General features: G+C 40.2%; 2 protein-coding genes across 2 annotated transcripts in view; both read right to left on the bottom strand.

The window, feature by feature from the left end:
- LOC104685371 (cytochrome P450 2K1-like) overlaps window positions 1-6,651 on the bottom strand; it is an 8,177-nt gene extending 1,526 nt beyond the window's left edge. Inside the window, exons 1-8 of the mRNA XM_010393198.4 lie at window positions 6,397-6,651; window positions 4,721-4,883; window positions 3,451-3,600; window positions 2,826-2,986; window positions 1,991-2,164; window positions 1,269-1,407; window positions 395-579; window positions 169-310 (exon numbers count right to left, since the gene is read on the bottom strand). Of these exons, the coding sequence (XP_010391500.1) occupies window positions 169-310; window positions 395-579; window positions 1,269-1,407; window positions 1,991-2,164; window positions 2,826-2,986; window positions 3,451-3,600; window positions 4,721-4,883; window positions 6,397-6,651 (1,369 nt within the window). The remainder of the gene's footprint in view (window positions 1-168; window positions 311-394; window positions 580-1,268; window positions 1,408-1,990; window positions 2,165-2,825; window positions 2,987-3,450; window positions 3,601-4,720; window positions 4,884-6,396) is intronic.
- A 1,851-nt stretch (window positions 6,652-8,502) lies between these two features.
- RHAG (Rh associated glycoprotein) lies at window positions 8,503-23,486 on the bottom strand. Its single transcript, XM_010393197.4, has 10 exons — window positions 23,351-23,486; window positions 18,659-18,842; window positions 16,784-16,934; window positions 16,441-16,588; window positions 15,542-15,708; window positions 14,540-14,677; window positions 14,201-14,322; window positions 13,417-13,502; window positions 12,476-12,549; window positions 8,503-11,770 (listed from the first exon to the last, which is right to left on the bottom strand). The coding sequence occupies exons 1-10, from the start codon at window positions 23,484-23,486 to the stop codon at window positions 11,693-11,695; spliced, it is 1,284 nt and encodes a 427-aa protein (XP_010391499.1). The 3' UTR covers window positions 8,503-11,692.
- Between the last annotated feature and the right edge of the window lie 968 nt (window positions 23,487-24,454).

The following is a 24,454-nucleotide window of genomic DNA, read 5'->3' on the forward strand; positions in this document are numbered from 1 at the left end:
TTTACACAGGGTTTATATGACAACTCCTCCTTGTTGTTACACTTTATGAAATCTTGACCCAGCTGACATTATTTGTGACTTTTTAAAAGGGGCATGGAAAAATGAAGCAGGAAATACAGAGAAGCACCTTTTGCTGTGTGTTTTGTGTAAATGTAAAAGAGAAAGCACCTGCTGAAAAAGGCATGAAAGCATCTTTCTTCACAAATTTCCCACTGGCATCAAGGAAGTGCTCAGGGTAGAACATGTCTGGTTTCTCCCACTGCGACTGGTCTTTCAGGACGGAAGTCAGTAAAGGGATGATGTAGGTTCCCTGCGAAATGGGACAGAGGAGTGAATCCCTGGACAAATTCAGAAAGAGGAAATATTAAAAGAAGCAATCTTGTAGGCATCTCACCTTGGGAATGAAATAGCCTTTGAGGGTGACATCTGCAGCAGTCTCATGAGGCAAATCCAGGGGCAGGATATTGGCAAACCTCTGAATTTCATGGATGACAGCATCTGTGTATGGCATCTGAGCTCGGTGCTCGATCCGTGGGGGGTTGGACCCTATCACTTGCTCTATCTCTTCTTGAACCTTTTCTGAAGAAAGAATCAACTCTAAGATAAAAGGATTCATTTGCCCCTGAGACACACTGTGCTTTAGTAATGGAAAGTATAATAGATCTGGAGTGCAAATCATAAATTCTCCAAAAATCTTTTTTTTTTTTTCCTTTCAGAAATAATGGGAGGTGAACAGGACTACAGTGTTTGATTGATTCTTTACCAACAAAAAACATAAAGACTTTTTTTCTGCCCTCTCTTCTATCTAAAGATCTTGTTCTGCCCAAGGGTTGTCTCAAAACCCCCATTAGACTCTGAACAACCCTGTACCATCATCTAGAATGGAGATGCCAGGCAAAGGGCAATTCCCTGAATCTTCTCAGGTCCCTAAAGCCTCAGTACAACTCATTTAACATCTGCACAGGCCTTTGGTTTATCAACAGTTTCTGACGGGAACCTGGGACAATTTCATTGACCAACACAGGACAGCTCTTTTCTTATTAATTAATGAGATTTGCCTGAGCAAAGGGCCTGGCCTGTATCAGCTCTGTGTTGTGCTCCTGGCTGACCAGTGTGACCCTCACTGGGTCTGAACCACAGGGCACAGAGACAGTAATTGGCTGGAAATCTCAGGTTTTTGTAACTTGGCCTATTAACAGGTATGTTGATCCTCCAGGTTCCTGTTTGGTCCCTAATGCCCTAACAGTATCTACCATAAAACCACTTACTCTGGATTTCAGGGTACTTCAGCATCAGCAGCAAGCCCCAGTTTAGTGTGGTGGAAATTGTCTCAAGACCAGCAGTAAACAAATTGCTCACCAAGCTTAGCAAGTTGTCATTATGGAAATACCCACTGATAGTGGATTTCTGAAAAAAAGTGTTTGATATAAAAGGATGAAAACTTAAAGCTTTCCATGTGAAAATGAAATTTAAGTGGATAAACATTTGCTAAGAAATAAATCCTATATTTTAAAAAAGTGTGAAAGACAAGGAAAAGCTGTGGGCTTGTGCCTGGAGAAGAGTGCTGACATCTCTCTGTATTTACTGCGGCCAGCTGCAAAGAGAGCTGCTTTCCCCATGGGGAAGGTCACCCAGACATATCAGAGACCCCAAATAAGAGTCCCAATAAAGCCCAGGTAGTGATTTTGTTCTGTAATGCATTATGTTTTCAAAAGAGCCAGAAGGGCTTGGACAACAGAGAGAGAAGATAAAAAGCCTTGGTAAATATATTGATATAGTCTGAAGAAAATAAATAAGGATAAATGTTTGCTGATTAAAAGAGGCTGGAACTTCAACAGCATGAAGTATCTGTTCAACTCTGCCAATTTGTTATATGTGTTTTCTCAGCTTCCCTAAAGAAATTTAGCTGTAACTGTAAGAACTGAAAGGTAATTGTAAATGTCTTCATAGAGCCATAAAATTTGGAATCAACAAGAAAAGATTCAGTTACCTCCTGCTGTTTAACCAGGAAAGCATCAATTAAACTTCTTTGGTCATTTTTGTCCAGGTTTTTGAGATGTTCTACAAAAGTAACTCGTACATAATCCTGGAATTCATCTCTGTTTCGGAGGAGAGGCTTGTTAGCCCTTAGGAAGAATCCAAGGTATGGGAAGATATTGTACATCTACAAGAGTGGAAGTTATGAGAGAGAATTTATCAGCCAGAGCTCTGAAAATACTACAGAAACAAATTAGCAACATTTGGTCTATTTTGCAGATACAAAGTCAAAAACTTAAGATTCATATTTTGTTCTATAGAACATGAAAAAGTGACTGGATGAATTCATGGTAGAAAATTCATCAAGGACCACTGAATAGATTTAAAAACCCCACCCCAAATCACTATTTTTCAGGAGCAGTGTAGGTGTCAGGTTCAAACAGCTTCAAGTTGCCACCAGGGAGATGGAAATGTTGGCCAGCAACTTTTATGATTGTTTTAGTCAGCTCTTCCACTAACATTTTTTCTTTTTTTTTTCAAAGCCTAGAGGAACATAAATCAATCCAATGTGTGACAGCATTGCATACAAGTATCAGAAGGTATTTTTTTACTCATTATCACTCTTCAAACTATATCATAAATATGTTTTTGAGAGACTGGGGGTTTGATTGTTGACTTCATGATTCCCAGACTGTCTCTCAAGCTTTTTTTGTCCAAGAAAGTGCTTTGTCAACCTATTATCCCTCGAAGTCTCAGATTTTCCTGTTTAATAAAAGAAACTGACTACCAGTATTGCTCTTTTCCTGTGGCATCCAGTGGAGCAGCAACATAAACATGTGAATCATTACCGTAACCAAAGGTTTCCCAGCAAGCCTCATGCTTTCATTGGTCAGATGTAGAAGTCTCACAAATCTGGAGTCTTTATAGTCAAATCGTTTTCCAAGCAACATTGCCACAATTATATTAGCAACTGCTGCATTAATTATTTTGCTGGCATCGAAGGGCTTTCCTAGACAAAGAACAAGAGAATATATTACATTGTGGCAAGAGGTGTAATTTGTAAATGTAAATTTAATATTAAATATTGATTTTTTTTGTTATGATTGACTGCTGTTATTATTTTCCAATGTCAGAATACCATACCAAGACACAGAAATGCCAGAGGAGCCAAATTCGTCAAACTGAAGTAAATTTTGTAAAAAGGTCGGAACTTGAGAAGGCTCAAAAAACCTCTGCGTATTTGGACAAAACCTTAAAGGTAGTGAGGCCCTGGCACAGGTTGCCCAGAGAAGCTGTGGCTGCCCCATCCCAGGAAATGTCCAAGGCCAGGTTGGACAGGGCTTGGAGCAGCCTGGTCTAAGGGACGGTGTCCCTGGCCATGGGAAGGGGTTGGAATGAGAAGGTCTTTAAGGTCTCTTCCAACCCAAACCATTCTGTGATTCTACAGGCTTGAAGAAGGAATAATCCACCCACCTTCCTGTGAGGCGATGGTGTCCGCCAGGTGCCCATACTCCTCCACGATTCGATCCTCAATGACCTTTTTGCCCATCCCAAAGTCTCGTAAGGTTGTGAGGGTAAATCTTCTCATCACCTTCCAGTTTTCACCACGAGCAAAAATAACCCCTGAGACCAAGAGAACATTTCAGGGTGGCAGAAGATTTTAAATAATTTTGTAGGCATAGAATGGAGCTGTTTAGTAGCAGTCACTATTAAAACAAGTTAAATTGCATCTGGATGAGGAAAAACACCACTGTGCCTTAAGTACTTTTAATCCTCAGAAATAGGGTTATTACACAAGCAAAGGATAACCTATCTAAGATTTATTTAATCAAATCTTAAGAAGAATATATGTCCTAAAAGACACTTGTCACTGAAAGAAAGTGGGCATTGGAAATTCAAGTTTGGACCGCTGGTCACCATAGCTTGGAAGTGGAATCGAACAGAGATCTCTGGTGACTGCAGGAAAAACTTAAGTAGGCACAAATGTCTTTAAAATTTATATGAAGTCTTAAAACCTCCACTATCACCTTTTTTTTACTGAAATTGTTATACCATTTAACAGATGACTTCAGCTATGGGGTTTTTTTTCAAATAAAAAACTACAATGAAAAGTAAGCTTCTATGCAATAATATGATCAAAAGATACAGCTGTTAACATTTTTCACAGAATTATTCCTGAATTTGTCCAAGGATCTTTAGAGATACAAATTTGAAACTCTCATGCTAAATTAGAATGAGGTTTGGGTCTGAAATTCTTACTTTGAAACCCAGCTCAGTAGACAGTATTTCCCTTTTAAAAATAAATCTCCAGTTCTCTATGTGTTACATGCTATCTGTTGTCACATTCTGAGTTTAAAAGCACTATTCACCACTTGAAATGATGAACAACAGTAGAATAATAATTTCAGAAAGGGTGGTTCTATGGATAAGCCAAAAAACCGCAAGTCCAGAGCCATATCATGAGACCTAGAAATGCTTCTCTGGCATGGATGCCCTGTTGTACATCCTGGAAGTGTGTCACTATCCATTATCTGTTCCTGTGGTTATTCTTAGAGTTATGGTTGTCTTGTTGCCACTGTCAGTAGTTTCAAAGTTGAATAAACGTGGTGAAATCAATGAAATGTCTCCCTATTTCCAATGCTTTTTGTGATCTCTGATCCAAAGTATTGTCCCAGCTCCTGCTTTGTCTACAGGAAAAAAACTGAGTAGGTCAAGCTGATAAGGAAAAATAAGACCAACTTACCGTTTCCCTTGGTCAAATCTTCAAAGACTGGGACTTTAGGTCTCTCTGCAAATGCATCTGCCTGGTTTACGAGAGCTTCCTTCACTGTCTCATACCCAGAAATCACTACAATTTTCCTGTGTCCCATCTGAACACTGAAGACTGGACCATATTTTTTGGACAGCTATTAGGAGAAGAGAACAGTGATTTACAACTTTTACAGCTTACAAAGAAATTCATCACCCTTTCCAGTGCTGCTTATTTTCCAGTCCTGCCTCTGGGTTACTAACATATTAGATATTTTCCTGACTACAGGGAAAGACACTTGATTTAAACAATGGTAATGTGCACATTGTGATGGATGACTAAATGGTACAGCTGGGAGAGGAGTCCACTTGTGCTAAACTGAGCAGAAGTGACATCAGCTGAAACACCAAGTCAGCAAAAGATTGCACTGACAGCTCTGTCTTCCCTCAGAAACCCTTGTAAATTCAATTTTTGACTCATGTCTTCACACTTACCTCTATACTATTGTGTTCCTTTTGTTTACAGGCTAAACCTGTTCAAACCTCTGCTATCATTAATATATAAAAGAAACCCAGTTTGTTTCCGGGCTAGGATTCAGCATTAGGTAAATTCAAACTTTTTATACATGACTACATCCAGCATGAATCTGTCTCAGAGACAATGTGGTACCTTTTTAGCTGGTACAGGTAGATTTATTTTTGTGCAACTCAGTGTTCCTGGTTCTCCTGACAACTGGCAGGGGTTTTCCTGACTGCACTTATTTTCTAGTCCATTTGCAGAGAGAAACAGAAGGCAACTATGTTTAGCATCAAGATGCCAAATGTTCACCAAGTGGTAAGCAAGTACAGCCAGCTGAAATAACAGGAGCAGTGACCCATATCTGAATTAGGCTCAAATCAGAGAATCGACCTCCAGCATTAGAGTGGAATCACTGAATTAGAGCAGACATATGTTGGTTCTGTTGGCCTGAAAACAAGTGGAACTTGCTTTTGTCAACGTGATTGGGCTGTGTTGGTGATATTCCAGATATTTCATCTAAGCAATCTTTTGATTTGTGGATGCAGCATCCATACAGGTGGAAATGTCCCTTTCAAAATCATCAGCAAGGAGGATGTGTAATTTTAATGTCTAAGCAGAAGAAACACTAAGGAAGGAGCAGGTTCATAGAATTCTTCTGACTCAAAGCACTAGAAGTAAAGAGAAAGATTTATTATTTTGGCAAAGATTGGCTGTGAATATTAAGAGTATATAGTTATATCTTCAGCTTTTGGGAAGAAAAGAGGAAAGAGAGATGAGAACGTAGATAAATCAGTGCAGGCAAGATGCTTTAGTCACAGCTCCAGGCGCATCAATCAGTGGAAGGCAGGACTTCGACCACCTATCAAAATTGTTCCCTCTTCAGTTGCCTTTTTCTCAGAATTACCGCAAAAATAAGGTGGGCACTTGCTATTAATTTGAGAGTCGTTGAAGGCTGAAACCTAGATGCATTGAGAAAGTATTACAGCAAAAAAAACATGCTGCATTCAACATTTTCTGCTCAAATAACCATCTCCTGTCCCTTGCTAAAGGCTCATCCATGGATAAAATACATCAGGTGCAATAGGAGAAACTCTCTGACGTCTTGGACTATGGGGCTCAGTGACAGAACCAATAGAAAAGAAAATGAGTACCTGTAGATAAGTCCTGTAGGGTCTCTTCAAATCAAACAAAAGAATATTTCCAATTATAGGTAATGGTCTTGGTCCTGGAGGAAAATTCTGTCCTTGGTTGTTCCAGAAACCTGCTGTTTTCAAAATGGATAGAAAAGCCAGGATCAGCACTAAAACGGTGGAAGTGCTGCTGTTCCACAAACCTGTTGTTTTAAAAATGGATAGAAGAGCCAGGATGAACACAAAAACAATGGAATTGCTGCTCTTCCAGTCCATCTCTATTCAGCCAAGTATTTGCCACAGAAGAGAGAAGAGAAAATGTGGACTCTGGGTCTCTGTCCTCCTGCAAGAATTTCGCTCGAGACACCCTTGTGTTAGTCCATAAACCTCTTTTCTAGTGAAGGGTATGTTTTACTTGCAGTTGGTGACTTGTTCTCTTCCCCTGTCCTTCCTAATGAATCCTCAGAAGGGTACAGGAGCAGATAAATATTTGCTAACCAGTGTGTGACTGGGTGGGAGTGTAGGTGACAGGGCAAGTGTGAAAGTCCAAGAACATAAATAATTTCAGGTCATTAACCTGACATTTGCTATGAAAGCCATAAATTCTGCACGCTGTCCTGGTTACTGATTAATCATGTTTTTGTCATTAGTACAGATATCCTTGATACCCTTGAGAAATCAAAATTCCATTGCCCAGGGGAGTACTGCACACAGATTTAATTTTTTTTTAAGTGTTTAGGGGTGCCATAACTTTGATTCCATTGAATTCATTGGGAATTTCAAGTCACAGAATCACGGAATGATTGAGTTTGGAGGGGTCTCTGGAATTCATCTGCTCCAGCCTTCTGCTCATGCTGGGCCACCAAGAGGCAGTTGCCCTAGGCTGTGCCCAGACAGGTTTTGAGTATCTCCAAGGACCTAAATAATTATATGATCCTAAGGAGGAAGACTCCACAAACTCCTGGGCAACCTGTCCCAGTGCTTAGTCACTCTCACAGTAGAGGTCTTTCCTGATGTTCAGAGAGAACCTCCTGTGTTTCAGTGTGTGTCCATGGCCTCTGGTCCTGGCACTTGGCCCACACTGAGAAGAGTCTGGCTCTGGCTTATTTGATCCTTCCCCCAGGTGTTTATACTGGTAAGATCCCCCTGAGCCTTCTCTCCTCTAGGCTAAACTCCCACCTCTCTGTGTTTCCTCATATAAGAGATGTTCAGTCCCTCCAGAATCTCTGTGGCCCTTCGCTCCAGTCTGTCCATATCTCTCCAGTCTGTCCATATCTCTTTGGTACTGGGCATGCCGGAACTGGACACAGCACTGGGAAAAGATGTCCTCTGTTGGCTGAGGATAGGGGGCTGAGGTAAAGCCTGACTCAGGTGTCTCAGAGTCTAAGAGAGTGAACAGCAGAGAAGGAGGTGTTGAAAGAAGAAGCCAAGGGGAAGGCTGAACAGAAAAGTTGAGTCACAGCCCACAGAACAGTGTTTGGAAGAGTTTTCTAGTAGAAATCTAGAACACTAAATTGCATGTGGCCTTGAGGCCAGAACCTGAAGGTTGTGTGAAATGCCTCAAGGCTGAGCCCCTTGTCCTTCTCTCCCGAAAGTGTCAGGATCCCTGCAGAGACGTGATCAGAGGCAGAGGAGAGGAGGGAATGGGGGAATTCCCCAGGGAATGGGGGTGCAGAGATCTAGAGAAAAAGAGCCCTGGCACATGGCTGGGAGCCTGGGAGGGGGGGCTCCAAGCTGCTCTTGGATTGGCTCACTGTGAGCCTGCTGCTGTCCCCAGGGGCTCTGAAGGAGGGACCAGGACATTTCACCTACCTGGAAAGTGTCCTGGGAAAAGTCCAGGGCCAGTGTCCAACTATGTTCCAGTTGGCCTGATTCTACTTCACCTTCCCAGAGTGGGTAAAAAGGCACTGAAAATGTCGAGTTTTCCACATATATCTGGAATTTAACTAATAGCAAGGAACTGAGAGGAGGCTGAAAGGTGAACATTTTGCAGCAGGCTTGAGATGAACAGGAAGAGCTCTCCATTGGCAAGAGGAGACATAGTTTGCTAACATACTTTTTGAAAAGGTTGATCCCAGTAGGAGAGAAAGAAGACATCCCCAAGAAATGTCAAACAAATCCAGTTGGTCATTTGGTCATTCAATTTATGCATTTATTCAGTAGCAGATTTGAACACAAATGTTAGAAGGAATTTTGTAAGCAAATATTGAGCCAATGGCTTTCAAATAAATTTTCTTTTCAGTAATGAAATACAAAGATACTGCTCTGACAGAGGTAGGACTGAAGAACTGTAAGACAGCCTTCAAAGCTATGGTCACCCGCTGGTGTTCTGAAAAGGGCTGACAGTAAGCTTGACCTTTGGTTAGTTAAAGAAGATATCATTAAAGTTTTTATCCATTTAAATAAACCCCAACAAACCACAATACCTTATTTAAGCTTTTTTAATGTAGAAACAAGTCAAAGTGAGAACAAAGGTAAGACAGAAACAGTGTTGAGCAATTATTGGAAGGGATAAAACATTGCCAGTCTTTTATGAGACAGAAAAAAAAATGCTGATGATCTTGAACCTCAAATTTAGAATAGTTGTACTTTAACTTTTGTTTACTTTTCAGTCCCATCCTCTAAGCTCATCCTCCCCTCTGTGTCTTGCTTAACTCCTTTCTTTCCTTTCCTGCCAGTGTAAGGCTTCCTCATGGAACAAAAGACTTAGTAAAATATTTTAAGCTTAAGTCTTTTAAGTGTCCAGTCATATATTACACAGAAGTTGTAACTAATTACTAGTGAAGCTCTGCTGATTCAAGGTATTCAAAACTTTGATTAATTGGGAGATAACCAACCAGAGACAATACCCTAAGCCAGCGAACCAAATGCCACTGGCATTTGCAATGTGGAGGTGAGCAATTAGGGTAAAATACTTTTGGAAAAACAAATCGTACACTTCAAGGGCACAGTCACATGGAAAAGAAAGTAACATGTAAAGCTCTGATTAAACAAAAGTATTCATCTCCCTACTCTGTATTTTGAGTGAACCTAAGGGACTGATTTCTCTGGGGGAGGAATCTGCTAAAAAAGAAGCCAATAATGGGTACTTGGAGGATGAAGGTATGACTTACTATGGAAAGATTATAAGCAGAACTGGAGAAAAAATCTGTATAGTTCATTTTTTCCCTTTTTGATTAAAAAAAAACAACAACTCTAAATGTAATTATTGAAGTTATCATTCACCAGGGAAGGTTCAGGTTGGATGTTAGGAAAAAATTCTTCACTGGAAGAGTGGTTAAACATTGGAATAATTCCTCCAGGGAAGCAGGGGAGTCACCATCCCTGGAAGTGTTCAAGAAGTGAGTAGACACAGCACTTCTCAATGTGGTTTACTGGCCATGATGATAATCCATCCAAGGTCGGACTTGATGATTTTGGGAGTATTTTCCAACCTTAAGGATTCTACAATTCTGAAAGATTTACTGACAGTGAGTTGTACTTCCTCACTCAAGTATTCCTCTGTGGTCAGCATGCAAAACTAGTGAAATTACCTCACCCATTCAAGGTGAATGAAAGACTGCCTGAATCTCCAAGTAGGAATTTGAGGGGTGAAATTCATGTATTGAGGATAAGATTTTTACAGGCTGTCCACAGATGGAATCTTTTTCAAGTACTTCAACACTTTGTAAATCATGCACAAAATACTTCTAAAATCTTTACAAATGTGATATTTACATTGTTAAATGTCTCCTCAGTTTTTTTACAAAAATGAATGTGTGAAAGCTTTGAGAGGATAAAGGACGTCTTACAGCCAACAAGGTAGAAGAGAGTCAGTCATTGCACATCTGCAAAAGAGCTTATCTGAACTAAAGTGTGATACAACAAATGTATTTTTATTCATGGATAGAAGTCTGACATATGTAGCAGTATACAGTGGGTATAACATATGGGACATCCCTGCCTAGTATCTTTCTAAAGATTTTCAAGGAAAAATACTGCAGCAGAACTGAAAATATGTGCTATTTTATATGAGAGGAGTTTCCCCCTTAAGTCTGATAAGTAAGGCTTGAAATAAGATCCTAAAATAGAAAAAATCTTGAAAGTTCACCCACTTTGGTCTGACATCAGCAGTAGCTTTTCTGTGAATGATGGATTGAGGCTCCATGTTCCGTTTGATTTCCACTTTCCATCCATTGTCTCTCAGTGGAATATCCCGTGCATGAAGGCACCTCATGGAGTTCCTTCAGCTACTTCAATTTTTGTCTCTGAACGGAGCAGCCACTGACATCACTTCTTAGGTAGAGTTAATTTACTTTAGCTACAATTTTCTTCCTTCTGCTTTCATTTCTTCTAGGAGACAGTGACTTCAGAGTCAGTGACTCACCCCATGGAAGTTCTCTGCCGAGTCTTTTGTAGGTTGAATGTAGTTTCTTTCCAATCAGTTCCAAACAATCCGTGTTTTTCTGGAGTTGGTTTTAGTTCAGGTTCTATTTATTGACATTAACACTGCTGCAATCCACTTATTACTGTTGAATAGAATAAGACCTATTATGCAATCACCTGGTTTTCATAGCTCCTACTCAGTTCCCTTATTGTGTCCTTGAAACTAACTGAATCTATGAGAATAAATAAATAGATCTATAGCAATAATGAAGTTTTTTTACAATTTCACTTTCTTCTCCCTTTCAATAAACATGTTAACAATGAGTCTTGATACTCATATTGCCTCTCATATTGCCTTATCAGTCACTGTATTCTGTGCTTTTCCATGAGAATTATTTCAACATTTTGCTTCCTGTTATAATCAGACTTCAAAATCCAGCACATTTTCTCCTCTGTCAGAGAACAAGACAACACGCTTTCTAAAAAAGTTAATCTGGGATGCTCTGGTGAAAAGTTTGTTCAAGTTCAAATAAGAAATATCAATTCATTTCTTCTTGATTACCCCTATACAGCTGAAGGATGTAACTCAGAAATCTTGCAATGAAGTATATTATCCTGTAATAACCTTGAAATCCAAAGTTTATTACAACAACTATATTGTTGTCAGTGACAACAAAAGATAAAATATATATAATTTCAAAGAGCAGTTTGGGATGTCTTTTTCTGATGAACAAATATATTAGAAGGACCTAATTTATTCACCTGAGCTTGGCATAATGACTAAGCAGTTTAAAATCAAGCTTGTTTTCTCTTACAAAAATATAGCTATCTATAGCCCTATCTTAAAAACCTGGCGTGGTTGGGACAATACTTGGGTGTTTTTTCATTGTTTCTTAGCATTAGAAACATGAAAGAGCATCATTAGGACAAATATTGCAGATTAACTATTTTTCTACATGGCAACTTCAAGTCTGCTCTGCTCGTCATGGTGGCTGGAGTGAATTTCGGGTACTGTCTCCTCCTCTGGAACCTGCCATGAAAAACAAAGAAGAGTTCAGTTAAGGAGATGTAGACTTGCTTTTGCCATAAATGTAGACTAAAATGTGCTGAGAATGTAATTCTATTTATATATATATATATATATATTCTATATATATTCTATTATATATCTGTTTATTATCATGGACACAGCCTGACATGGACCATCAATTCTGGATACTGAGGGATGAGCTCAGGATTTTATTCATAGAAGAAGGAGTTTAATTCATTAAAAAAACTAATAAAATTTCCTTTTGACTTCACATTTTATTTACAAGGAATGTATATCATATAGGCTTCTTGCCTTGTTTTTTGGGTTTGTTCTGGCATAAAGGATAAAATTCAGGTTGCCTAAATTAAGAAAATGTCATCAGTCTCTGATAAGGAAGAGGATACCTGATACAGTGAGCATGTAAGAGAGAGACAAAAGCCTCTACTGTGATACCAATTTGTTGTCTCTCTTTCTGCTTTTTGTTCAAGGTGAGTCCAATGAAAAAGGCATGATTACCTAAGAAGTCCAAAAAAGATCCTGGAGGTGGCCTTGATAATTTCACAGCCTGAGGTAGAGCAGCATTTTTGAATTTTGAAGAGGCAGATTTTCTGACTCATGTGTGCAAACCACAAAGGCCAGGAGAGTGGGGCTGCAGTGTCTGTACATTCTCCAACATAACGAAAATGAACTGAGGTTGTGTCTTACCTCCCAATAAACAGAGTCATCAAAGCAGTTCTGGTCAGATACTTGTCCCAAGAAGGGCAGCTTTAGAATAGCACCTGCAGGAAAACCAGCATCAGAGGTCAAAAAAATGAAGAAAATGACCAAATAAATGTCCCTCAGATGTTCCCTGGGCAGCCAGCTAAGTTTTCTAATTCATTTCCTCATCTACAGAAATGCCCAACCATTCTGGGGCATTAGGTCATTCATTCTGAGAGGTGATGCAGATTTCTTCATATAAACATAAATAAGAGCATAAATAAGAGCTTGTTTTTAATTGACCAGACTTCAGACCAAAATTTTCTATTTCAGCCTGATTTTTTTGCTTGTTTGTTTGTAAGTATTCACAAACACATGGAAACATGTGACACCTCATCGAGTATGTCTTGATCTCAAGCTATTTTCTGTTCAGAATTTTAAGTGTCGGAATCTAGAGAAGAATTTCATCCAGAACAACGCCTTATTATTCCTATAAATATAAAACTCAGCATCTTTGGAGCATGCATTCAGTAAAATATCTAGAATCACAGAATCATGGAAACATGTAGGTTGGAAAAGACCTCCAAGATCATTAGGTCCAATCCTAGACCAAGCACCATCTTGTCAACCTGACCAGAGCACTGAGTGCCACATCCAGTCGTTCCTTGGACACCTCCAGGGATGGGGACTCCACCACCTCCCTGGGAAGCCTCTTCCAGCGCCTGACAACCCTTTCAATGAAGAAATTCTTCCTGATGAACCTGAACTTCATTTGAAGACAAAAACATTGGAAAACTACTTTTCCATATTTGAGTTTCTGCCATCATGCCATCACCCATTATTTCAATTTTGTATTATTCACATGAAATTGTTGATACATTTAAGTTCTTCATGGAGAAACCTCTAAATTCACAGGTGTTTTTAGTCACTATATGCATCATACTGACCTGTCAGTGCTCCTCCCACCAGTGCAATTCCAAGTGTACTGCCCAGGGCAGCAGCCTGCATGCTAGGAGTAAGCAAGTGACCATTCCTGAAAAGGGTAGAAAACCAAAACATTGCCTATCAAAAAACTGTTACACTTTGAGACTGATGATCAGTCTTATGACGTAGTACTTGCTGCATGCTGGACAAGGTGACTCATAGGAAAATATCTTAGAGTCTTTAAGGTTGGAAAAGATCTCCTAGATCATCGAGTCCAACAAATCCTGCCATTGCTACGTACAAGGCAGAACTCATGACTTTAATTTAGCTTTGTTTTAGGCTACAGATGAAAAGAAGTTCTTTGAGAAGGTTATTAACGTCCCGCAAGCCATTAAAGAATACTCCCTGTTGTCAAAAAGACCAGCATTTCATCTTTTTTGGAGTTTTATGAGATAGTGGAAAAAAACCACTTTGCTTTTTTTTTTGGAATTCTTACAATTACCAGCAGTGTAATTGTAGAGTCGTAATAAAGATTTTTCTATGTTTGAATGGTCCAGTGTACTGCTTCTTTATGATGTTTTAATTTATTTATTTTTAGTTGAGCTTTTAATCTGTAAGAAGCTTGTCATTTAAACAGCGTGTTAAAGGCAGGAGATCCAGAAGAATCCAAATTAAATGAGAAAACAATGCCTGACATCAAATCAAAGATCTGAAAAAAGATCATAATTAGATCCAAAGAAGGTAGCAAATTAGGATAGACATTCAAAAAATAAAAAAACTTCTCTCTCTCTTCTCTATATAACTCACCTAATTTCCCTTTTTGCCGCAGTTACTATGATGCCAGCAATACCTCCCAGAATTCCAGGTAAACCATGTAAATTATGAACTCCACAAGTGTCCTGAATTTTCAGCTTGGATGCCAACACAGGCTGCAATGAGGGGAAATAGGAAGTTTATAGTGAGTTTATAGTCTTTCATGACCTCTAGATTGAGAAAGAGCAGAAGTACAAGAATCAAATGATTATTAAAAGTCACCATTACCTGGAGTTTACTGTATCTATCCTCCCTTTGTAGCAAACCAAGGGAGCTCCAGGAAAGCCAGAGAGAAACAAGAAATGGGAGCAGAGCTGGGTCCCCAATACTTACAGTCAGGAACTGGAATCCAAGGACAGATACAATTCCAGCAATGACCCCAATGAACATGGCAGAAAAAGGGTGGATTTCCAGGTCAGCACAGGTACCCACTGCTACTCCTCCTGCCAGGGTGGCATTTTGAACGAGAACCTACAAAGGAGACATAGAGGAGGAGGTGACACATGAGGAACAGATGTTTGTTTTAGGGCTGAGTGCATCTGAAGGCTCTCTTGCACATGCTGGGCTCAGACAAATGACTGCAGCAGCTGGAAAGAAGTGGGTGAAAACAGGGCTGGATTTGAGGGCAAGGAGGTGGAAGGTTGTCAGCCTGGCAGCCCCAAGCTGGTTTGGTTTTGCCTGCTGTGCAGCTGCACTGTGAGATTGCCAGGGAACAAGTCATTGCCTTGAGAGACCTATTTTGGCTCTTGTAATAAGGAAGCTCACGTGGGACCACCTTTGGAATAAGATCCAAAAGTCCGCCTGAACACTGGACTAATGTTGCTATGGTCCAGCAGGTTCTGTGGACAAGAGAGAATCATCACAGAATCACTAAGGCTGGAAGAGACCTTTAAGATTAGTAAGTCCAACCATCAAACCAGCATCACCACCATGTTCCCTGGACAGTCTACTACACTGCTTTCCAACCCTTTCTGTGAAGAAATTTCCCCTAATATCCAGTCTAAACCTGCCCTGATGCAACTTGAGGCTGTTTTCTCTCATCCTGCCACTTGTTATTTTAAGAAGGGAACAACCCCCACTGGTTCCATCCTCCTCACTCAGGGAGTTTTAGAGAGTGAGAAGATCCTTCCGGAGCCTCCTTTTCTCCAGACTGAGTCCCCCCAGCTCCCTCAGCCACGTCTCATCAGACCCTATAGCTTTTACAAGTGTAATAGCTCTAGTATGAGCAAAGGCTCCAGATAGCCTGGACAGATAGATAGACACTGGGAATCTGCCTAGTCATCCTTATTACAGAGGGTTGACTCAATTTAACGGGGGTTAAGATGTGATTCTTACCATACTGAATTTGCCTCTTTTATCCACCAAGCTGGAGAGGGCAAATGTTACGATGGTACAGGCAGCCAAGGAGTAGTAAGTGTTGATAATGGCTGTTGGCCGGGCTTTCACACCAGTTGCAATGGCAGAGTTGAAACTGGGCCAAAAAAGCCAAAGGAACAGGGTACCTGGATGAATAGAAGTCAAAACAAAGCAAAAGCTGTTTAGTTACAAGTGCCAACACAACAGAGTGAGCTACAAGAAATGAGGGCAGTGATTAATAAGAAACAGGGAATAGCCAAAATTCTGGAAGAAATAATAGAATATGCAGAAGTTTTTGACAGTGGCAGCTGGGATTTTGACACATGGTCTCTGTCAAATTTTGCTAGAAGGCTTTAATGACCCCTTGTCATGCCTGACTGACTGACAGAGCTCACCACCACTCTGAAACCCCAGCCCGAATAGGAGGCATAGGCAACACAGTTCACATGCAAATCCTTTATCATCTATCAATAAAACTGAAAGTTTTAGCTGGTGAATTGGTCTATGAACAGTTCTCATGGACAGGTAGATATATAGTTTCCAACATTCATTACCATGACAGGCACAGCTCAATCCTTTTAATTATGGCCAATTCCTTTGGAAATTTACAGAAAGGCAGAAGATTTAACAGAAAGAAAGTCAGCACTAATGCACAAAGAAAACGCATCTTTAATTTGATGTTTCTTTTCTTTGAACCACGGAAAAACTGTAAAAATATGTACGCCACTGAAAACACGGTGCATGCATCAGACTAAAAGGAATTTGCCTGCAGAAGTGTACTTAGGAAAATGGATGTAGCATAATAATAGGTAATCAGTAAAAAATAGAGATGGAAGAGGAATGAACAGCTGATCAGCACTCGATGTTACTTCACTTACCAATCATGGCAAACATGTCTGAATGATAGGTGGATTCATCATTTTCATGTTTTCTTGTCAGACCAGGACGGTACAAGATGAAAGCTGCAGCCAGACCAAAATAAGCTCCAAAAGCATGGATAGTCATCGAAGCTCCAACATCTGTGGCCTGCAATAGGGACCCAAAATCATGCCACAGATTTTATACAGCAGAAAGACAGGGGTCTGATGCACAAGAAGTCTGGAGGATTTAATGGTTTATTTTCTATGGTAGAACCTAGAGCTTAGCATATGCAAACTGGAAGTATTACAAAGTGAAAGCATTTGTTATAAAGAGAAAAGAGTGATTGCTAAATAGTTGTACCTCTAATACTTCAGTAACTAGATGTTCATTGCATGCAAAGATGGTGATCTCCAGAAGTGTCAGGATCAGCATCTGAACGGGACTTGTTTTCCCCAGGAGTGCTCCAAATGAAATCAAAGCAGTTGCTGTACTGAAGTCTGCATTTATCATGCTGAAGTTAAGAAAAAGAAAAAAACCAAAACAAAACACATGAACAAAACCAAAATTAGTTTGAAAGCTGTAATATCCAATGTGCCATTAAAATGATATCATTAAAATAATAGAGCTTTAACTCTTCAGATACAAAATTATCAATCTCCTCTTTGTGGACAAAAATTAAATCAAAGCTTTCCAGACAGATCTTGTAGGGATCTTACCAGCTACTGAAGAGTAAGTGTAGAAGGTTTCCTCCCACTTATACCATCCATGTGTTTAACTGGTTGAAATTATAGTGAAAAGGCAGATGAGAAGTGTGGTGGGACATGCAGGGATATCATGGAATCACAGAATCACTTAGGTTGGAAAAGATCTCTAAGACCATTGAATCCAACTGTTCACCCAGCACTGCCAAATCCACCACTAAACCATGACCCCCAGTGCCATATCTGCATGTTTTTTTAATCACTTCCAGGGATGGTGACTCCACAGCTTCCCTGGGCAGCCTGTTCCAATGCTTGACCACCCTTTCTGTGAAGACATTTTTCCTAATATCCAATCTAAACCTCCCCTGGTGTGATTTCTTCTTGTCCCTTCAGGCCATTTCTTCTTGTCCTGTTGCTTGTTTTTTGGGAGCAGAGCCCAATCCCTATCTGGCTGCACGCTCCTGTCAGGGAGTTGTGCAGAGCCAGAAGGTCCCCCTTGACCCCCCCTTTCTCCAGGCTGAGCCCCTCCAGCTCCCTCAGCTGCTCCTCATCAGACTTGTGCCCCAGACCCTTCCCCATCTCCTTTGTCCTTCTCTGGACATGCTCCAGCCCCTCAATTTCCATCCCTGACTGCCACCTAGGCTTCAAAGATGACAGCGAGCTCTTTGGTCAGATGCTTTATGTAATCCCGGAAGCCTTGCACAAGTTTCTGTCTCTGTGCATCATCTTTGCGTGAGCTGTCAGGCAGGAGCAGTGTTAGTATATTTTGGGGAATAGCAAAGGTAAATAAAACCTCAAATTCATCAAAAACGTGGAGCACAGAGAGGCACTAACCTGTGGGTCCCTCTACACATGCCTGCCTGTAACCATTAGGGAGCTACTTATATTGCTCCTGCTTTCCCCTCAGTAATGTTTGGATGCTGTTCCTTTCAAAATTGCCTACAAGTTGTCTTGGAAAACAGAACTGCAGATGTGGAAAACATTCTGAAACCTTGGTAGAGGCAGGATGGGTGAATAGGAGGGGCATTAAATGTGCTTAGAGACATTTCCCATGAGGTCTCTTATTCTGTGATCGGTGTTCAGACCCTGCTGGAGTATGACGCTCATGAAAATCATTCCTCAAGAAGTAAAAGAAAACCTCATGAGTGGATAGACATGCTTCTCCAGCCTTTCATCTGTGCTCCCATGTGTCACAGAAAGAGATCCTTCCGTGCCTGCTGGATGCAGGACGTGCTGTGCTACTGCTGGAAATCTTCCAGCTTCCACAGCTTCAGAGATTCAAAGCAATCTCTCTACAGGACCCACACCTCCCACACATAATATAGCACCTCACATTTCATCACAAGCTTTGGTTGCCTTGGCCCAGTGCACCAGGAGTGGCCCCGTCAGAGGTGAAGGGCAGAAGGATGTGGAGAGGTGGACAATAAGGCTTAATGAAACTTAGGTAAAGTCTGACCCCATAGATGTTGTGGCTTATGGCTTCTCCTGATATCTTTAGGCATAGAAATATCAAGTTTTGTAAATTCACATATACCTTTTGATGTCAACAATAATCTTCCCTTCATTCATGTGCCAAAATCCTTGCATCAAAATTCCCCACTGGAGACCAAAGGCAGCAATGAGCATGTTGAAACCAACACTACTGAATCCATATTTCTTCAGAAAGGTCATCAGGAAACCAAATCCAACAAATATCATCACATGGACATCCTGAAAGTCTGAAGGGAAAACACATCTATGTAGTGACTGTGAAGAGAGACTGTGAAGGGTAAAAAGCCAGGGACAAAGGAGGAGTGAATAGAAAAGAGTTCCAAACTCCAGTCATGGATGCGTTCCATTCTTCCCACTTCATGACCAGTCTACCAGTTGAAGACTTGAGTGTCTGGAAAATGCCACACTAATTATTGATTATATTGATGCCTATATCATTATGGAAAACCACTGGATCTCTATACTCATAAATTTAATGTGTCTGGCACTGAACTCTCTTTGTGAAGCTGCCTGGAACATGCCCACAGCTTCACATCCTTACAGAAAAGTTATGTTTCCTTTTCAATAAAGGTGGTTGGAGCCAGTGTGTTCTGGCTAACTCAGAAATTGTGCATGGGATTTGTTTGGGTGAGTGTTAGGTGTCCCAGTGCAAAGGAATGCTTGTCATCCCTAAAAATTACTGTACAAGACATTGATCTTTGTACATGGATAAAAGAAAAATTAATTTTAAGACAAAGTTTAAACTAAAAAATTAATATAAATAATCAGCATACAATTAGTCTTCATTCAAATATTTGATTTTTTTTCGAAATACGAATTTTGTTAAAATATGGCGAGTTCTTTTTCTACTTTTTTAAGTTATTACTTTTAATTTTCTTTTTAATTCTTTTAATCCAAACTGAATCTGTCACCATAACATGGATACTTGATATTTTAAAATATACTTTTTACTTTTAAGCCTTATGTGATTTAATTGACTCTAAACCAGACAGGTTTGAGTCCTGTAGTTGCAACTTTTTGTCCAATTCTACTGTTATTAAGAACCTCCAGTACAATGACACCATTAAAAAAATATTTCATGCCAATAAGTTGGAAAAACTTGAGCTGGTTAGTATAATATTTGACTTGAAGTTACAGTTCCCATTACTTGAAGCATTCCTCAGTTTTGCATTACCAGGCTTAGCCAAAAGAGGGCCCAGAAGTCTAAGAAGTTACTGGGGATTCCTAATGAACTGTTTTATACTTGCAGTGTCATCTTCCAGCCCTGACCTAGCACTGAAATATGCAGTAAAAGCCTTTACTTTGCATTTAAGAAATAGCATCGTTGGTTGGCTTGGAATGAGATGAAAAGCTTTAAGGTCCCTTCCAACCCAGACCGTTCTACGATTCTACAGAAATGCAGGTGGTTCACAAACATCTCCAACCTTTTTGCTTCCTCTTCAGGCTGGACTTTTTAAAGCTCTCTGGACTTATTTACACAAATGATTAAATGTCCTGGTTAAAACTATGTTAATTCGTGGGTGTTGAGGACAAATTCCTTCTAGTTTAGCCTGTACCTTGACCTCCAACTACCTCTCATGCATTACTTTAAAGAAGACTAGGTCTGGAATGGCTCTAAATGAGGAAGAAAACAGCATGATTTGAACGGAACTGGTTCAATAACCAGCTGTTTTTGACAAAGCATAGCATTTCTATTCTGTGAGACAGGAAAAGAAGGATTGGGAAAAACGTGCCAGTGGATCCTGAACAAAGCCACTGCCCAGAATTCTGCAAGGCTGGCCCACTGCAAGGTGGCTAGTCTGACACAAAGACGCTTGTGGCACACACTAAGACTGATTTTGCATGGTCTAAAGTTGTAGACCACAGAACCCTGAGAGGGATGCATAAGTTTTCCTAAGCCATGAGTCGTGGATGCTCACAGGACAATGCACACAGGATGGCAATACTAAAGAAATCCTCTTGTAGTGCTCTAGGAACCATCACACCCCCTTGTTCTCCCATTACAGTGGCACAACACACCTGAAATTGTCCATCCAATTTGACGTGCCTGTACTGGCATCACCAGAAAGAGATGTAATGCAAAGCTATGCTTTGGGAATGATGTCAGCTTCGCCTTCCTTACCTGAGTGCAAAGCTATGCTGATCCTCCACTATTATTTTAATTTCTCTTCTGTTCAAAACCACTGAAGCAGCTTGCAGTCATGGTGCTGAGGTGTCTAAGGCATACAAAATCAGGCCCTGCACTGCAGTCCTGAGAATATAAATTAGCTCTTAGATGAAACAACTAAATCTCTGAGGTAGAGATGGGTTAACATCCTAAAGCATAGCGTGGGAAGCAGTTTGAACCCATCATTTTGGGGACTCAGGGGGAGTCCTGGCTCAAGATATTTACTAATACACCTATACAACCACAGCATTAAATTTCTGCCAAGTCCTTAGGCAAACTGTGCTTTTGTTGCACTTCATACAGGTAAATTTGAGAGTAAGGGGTCCTAAAAGGGAAAATACAGGTGTTGTGAAAATCTGCTTTTATTCCCATTCTTTATTGGGAATGACCTCTGTCAGGTCAGCATCTAAAAGTTCAGCATGATATCGGTGTTGGCTTAATTCATGTCTCTACTGGTAATCTGAGCAGCCTGGCCTAAAGAAGTACAAGTTCTTCTCTCTTAAAACACTGTTTCCACCTTAAGAGCAGTCCCTTATCCATGCTATGCCTGGAGCCCTGCCTAGGAGGAGGTCAAGGGGCTGGTTTGCATGAGCCCAAAGCATTCTAGAAGGTTGCTCAGAGGTCAATAGTGTGGGCAGCTGAGGGACAAGTGTGCAGGAATAACAGAGTCATACACTGCCTGTGCAGGAGGCATGGGAGACAACAGGAAACTCCTCCAACACTTTTTAGACACTGATAATAGTGAAGAAATAAGCATAGGTGATCTCTAACTGGGTAAGTTACATTTAAAGATCTATATTGTAGTGTTAGTACAATTTTCTGTGCTGCCAAGTTATTAGTGTGGGTTTTTTTGCACAGCTTTTGTCTAGACCAAACTATCACCTCCATAGTGAACCAAGAGTAATTCCCAATACACTGTCTAGATAAGGGCACCTAATTTAGGAACTTGGATAGTTCAATACAATTGGGATGGTTTAATATGATACCAGCTAAGAGAGCTGCATTTGTTCAGCCTGGGGAGACCTTAAAGCGCCTTCTAGCACTTATAGGGGGCTTATAAAAAAGTGGAAGAGTGACTTATTGAATGGGCAGATAATGATAGGACAAGAGGGAGCAGTTTTAAATTTAAAAAATGAGAGATTTAGATTGAATATTAAGAATAAATTCTTTGCTGTGAGAGGGCTGAGGTTCTGGTAATCTGCTGAGGCTGCCCAGAGAAGCTGTGGCTGCCCCACCCCTGAAAGTTTTTAAAGCCAGTTTGGACATGGCTTGGAGCATCCTGGTCTATTGGAAGGCATTCCTGCCCATGGCAGGGCTTTGGAAAGAGGTGACCTTTAAGGTCCCTTCCAACCCAAACTTTCCTTCAGCTCTATGAACATCATTGACATGGCTAAGCTGTGTCACAAAGAGAGTGGGCTCTGGCACAGCCTAAGTTACCATATCTCAGGGATACTGCCACATCTCAGTGAAGCTAACCTAAAAGTGAGTAATTAGCCCCTGAGGTTAATCAGCTGGCTTCCATCTGGAGCTGAACAATGCCCTGCCTTTGCTGTTCTCTGACCCAGACAATGCTCTCTGTGAGAATACACAAGACTACTTGACCCTGAGATCACATTCTCCTGTAACAGCCACTGAAAGGACAGTTAGAATGAGAGAAAAAGAGGGATACATTCAAAATTACACAGGTGCTACCCACAGGCAGGGAGTTCTGTACCCTGTCATCCTCATAAGCGCACTGCAGTCAGGGCTACAAGTCTTTGAGGCCTCAGAGCCAAGAAAACGAAAAACAAACCTTCAGTACTGCCAGGAAAACACAGTTTGCATCTCTGCAAACTTGGTTTTCTATTTATTCACAATAGTCTATTCTTTGCATGAGGAAGAGGGGGTGAGAGAAGTGAGTAACTACTTCTCAGGCCAAAAGCTTTTTCTAACCTTCAACAAGTATTTCAGAGCAACAATTCAACAGAAACATTTTCAGGCTAAACCATTACTGCTTAACAGAGACACTGCTTTGGAAGATAGCAGGAGGTTATCCACCTCGTCAAAAAAACTATGGCCCTTTCTGGAGTCCAGCTTCTACAAACATTTTATAACAGTGATGCATATGTAGCCCAATTTCCGTGTTCTCATAGGACAGCCTTTCAAAACCTGGATGCTAGTAACGAAACATTCTATTAATTTTAATTATTTAATACAGTAATCAGGATAGAAGGTCTGGCAAGAAACACCCCTATCTGTCTCTGGAAAATGCTGGAATCTTTCAAAGCAATACATAGTTCTCCAAGTCTTAACTTGCTGTGCAAACACTAGAACTATTTCCCAGGCTCTTCTCTCACAGAACAGTAAACTTCTCAGCAGTGAGGTACTTGCAGAATTTTATATGTCCTCAGCTTGGATTTGTCTTTGAAGTCCGCTGCTTTCATACCTCAGAAAAATTTGTTTGCCCCAAAACACAATTTTCTTTTCCAACTTTATCAGTAGGTAGGTCTCATAAGTGATTCAGAAATCTTACTTAGGATCAGTTTAAAGAAATTCCAGCTACTATAAATCTTAAACAGAAATACTTACATGGGTATAAATGTTCATGAAGAGGAGCTGTGTCATAATCCACAAATATCCCAAACAAAACAATGATGATCGCTTCAAGAAGAAGTGCCAGGATCGAGAACTTGAACCTCATGTTGGTGTCAAAGTCTGGAGGCATTGCTGGAGAGCAGGTGGCTGTGAGAGCTTGATAATGGGTGTTTGCCTTCAGAGGAGCTGACTAATTCCGTGGGTCTGGGTGATATAGGAAAAAAAAAAAGAAACATAGACGTGAATACACTGTCACACCCACCATGGGAGGGAAAAAGTACAGGTCAATACAATGATTTCGATTTCCCAGGGCACTTCTGTGTGTGAAATGCTGGCTTGCATGTGCTTTTTTTTTTTCCAGTTTGTAATACAAACCAGCTCATTCAGCCACAGTTGTACTTTTCACTGCCTTATATGTATTTTAAAAAGGAAATAGCCTTCAAGAAAATGTCACACAGCCTGGTTTGCTGCATGTATTAAGGAACAGTGACTCTCGATTTGCTTCCTGTAGTCAATAATATTTTCAAGTTGTAGCTCTTCTTCCAAAAAGTAAATAATTTTGCATTGTTAATAAAACATGGAAAATCACCTTTCTTTGTATAGGCTGTGATAAGCAAAGAGAATCTCTTTCAACAGTCTGAAGACATACTTTTTTTTTTTATTTCACAGTGAAGTTCTCATTCTCAGAGCACAAGTCCTCACTGAAAACTGTTATTTAAAAAGGAAACGATTGTACTTCTTTATATGTAAGAAGGTTATTAATAGTTGTTAAAAAAGAAAGCTGTAATTACTAAAAAGAGGAATTTGAAGTAAACAGCTCCATTTTTCATTTTGAATTATTGCTTTTCTTTCATATTTCCCTTAGCTCAGACAATGAAAACAGGTCGGAGACCAAATCTTCTACATGGTTTAAAAAGCTTAGTTTGTAAACTTTCTCACAAATGGAGGATAAAATTAAATTTCACTTAGTTGGATGATCTCTGGATGTTGGATGATCTCTGGCTCTTGAGAGTCACATTGCTTGTCAAAATTTTTCTTGGGTCCTCAAAATTTTGTGGATAAAATATTGTATTGATAGAGTGAATTCACCTCTCTCAG

This window comes from Corvus cornix, chromosome 3 (genome assembly GCF_000738735.6).
Source record: "Corvus cornix cornix isolate S_Up_H32 chromosome 3, ASM73873v5, whole genome shotgun sequence".
Classification (NCBI taxonomy): Eukaryota; Metazoa; Chordata; class Aves; order Passeriformes; family Corvidae; genus Corvus; species Corvus cornix.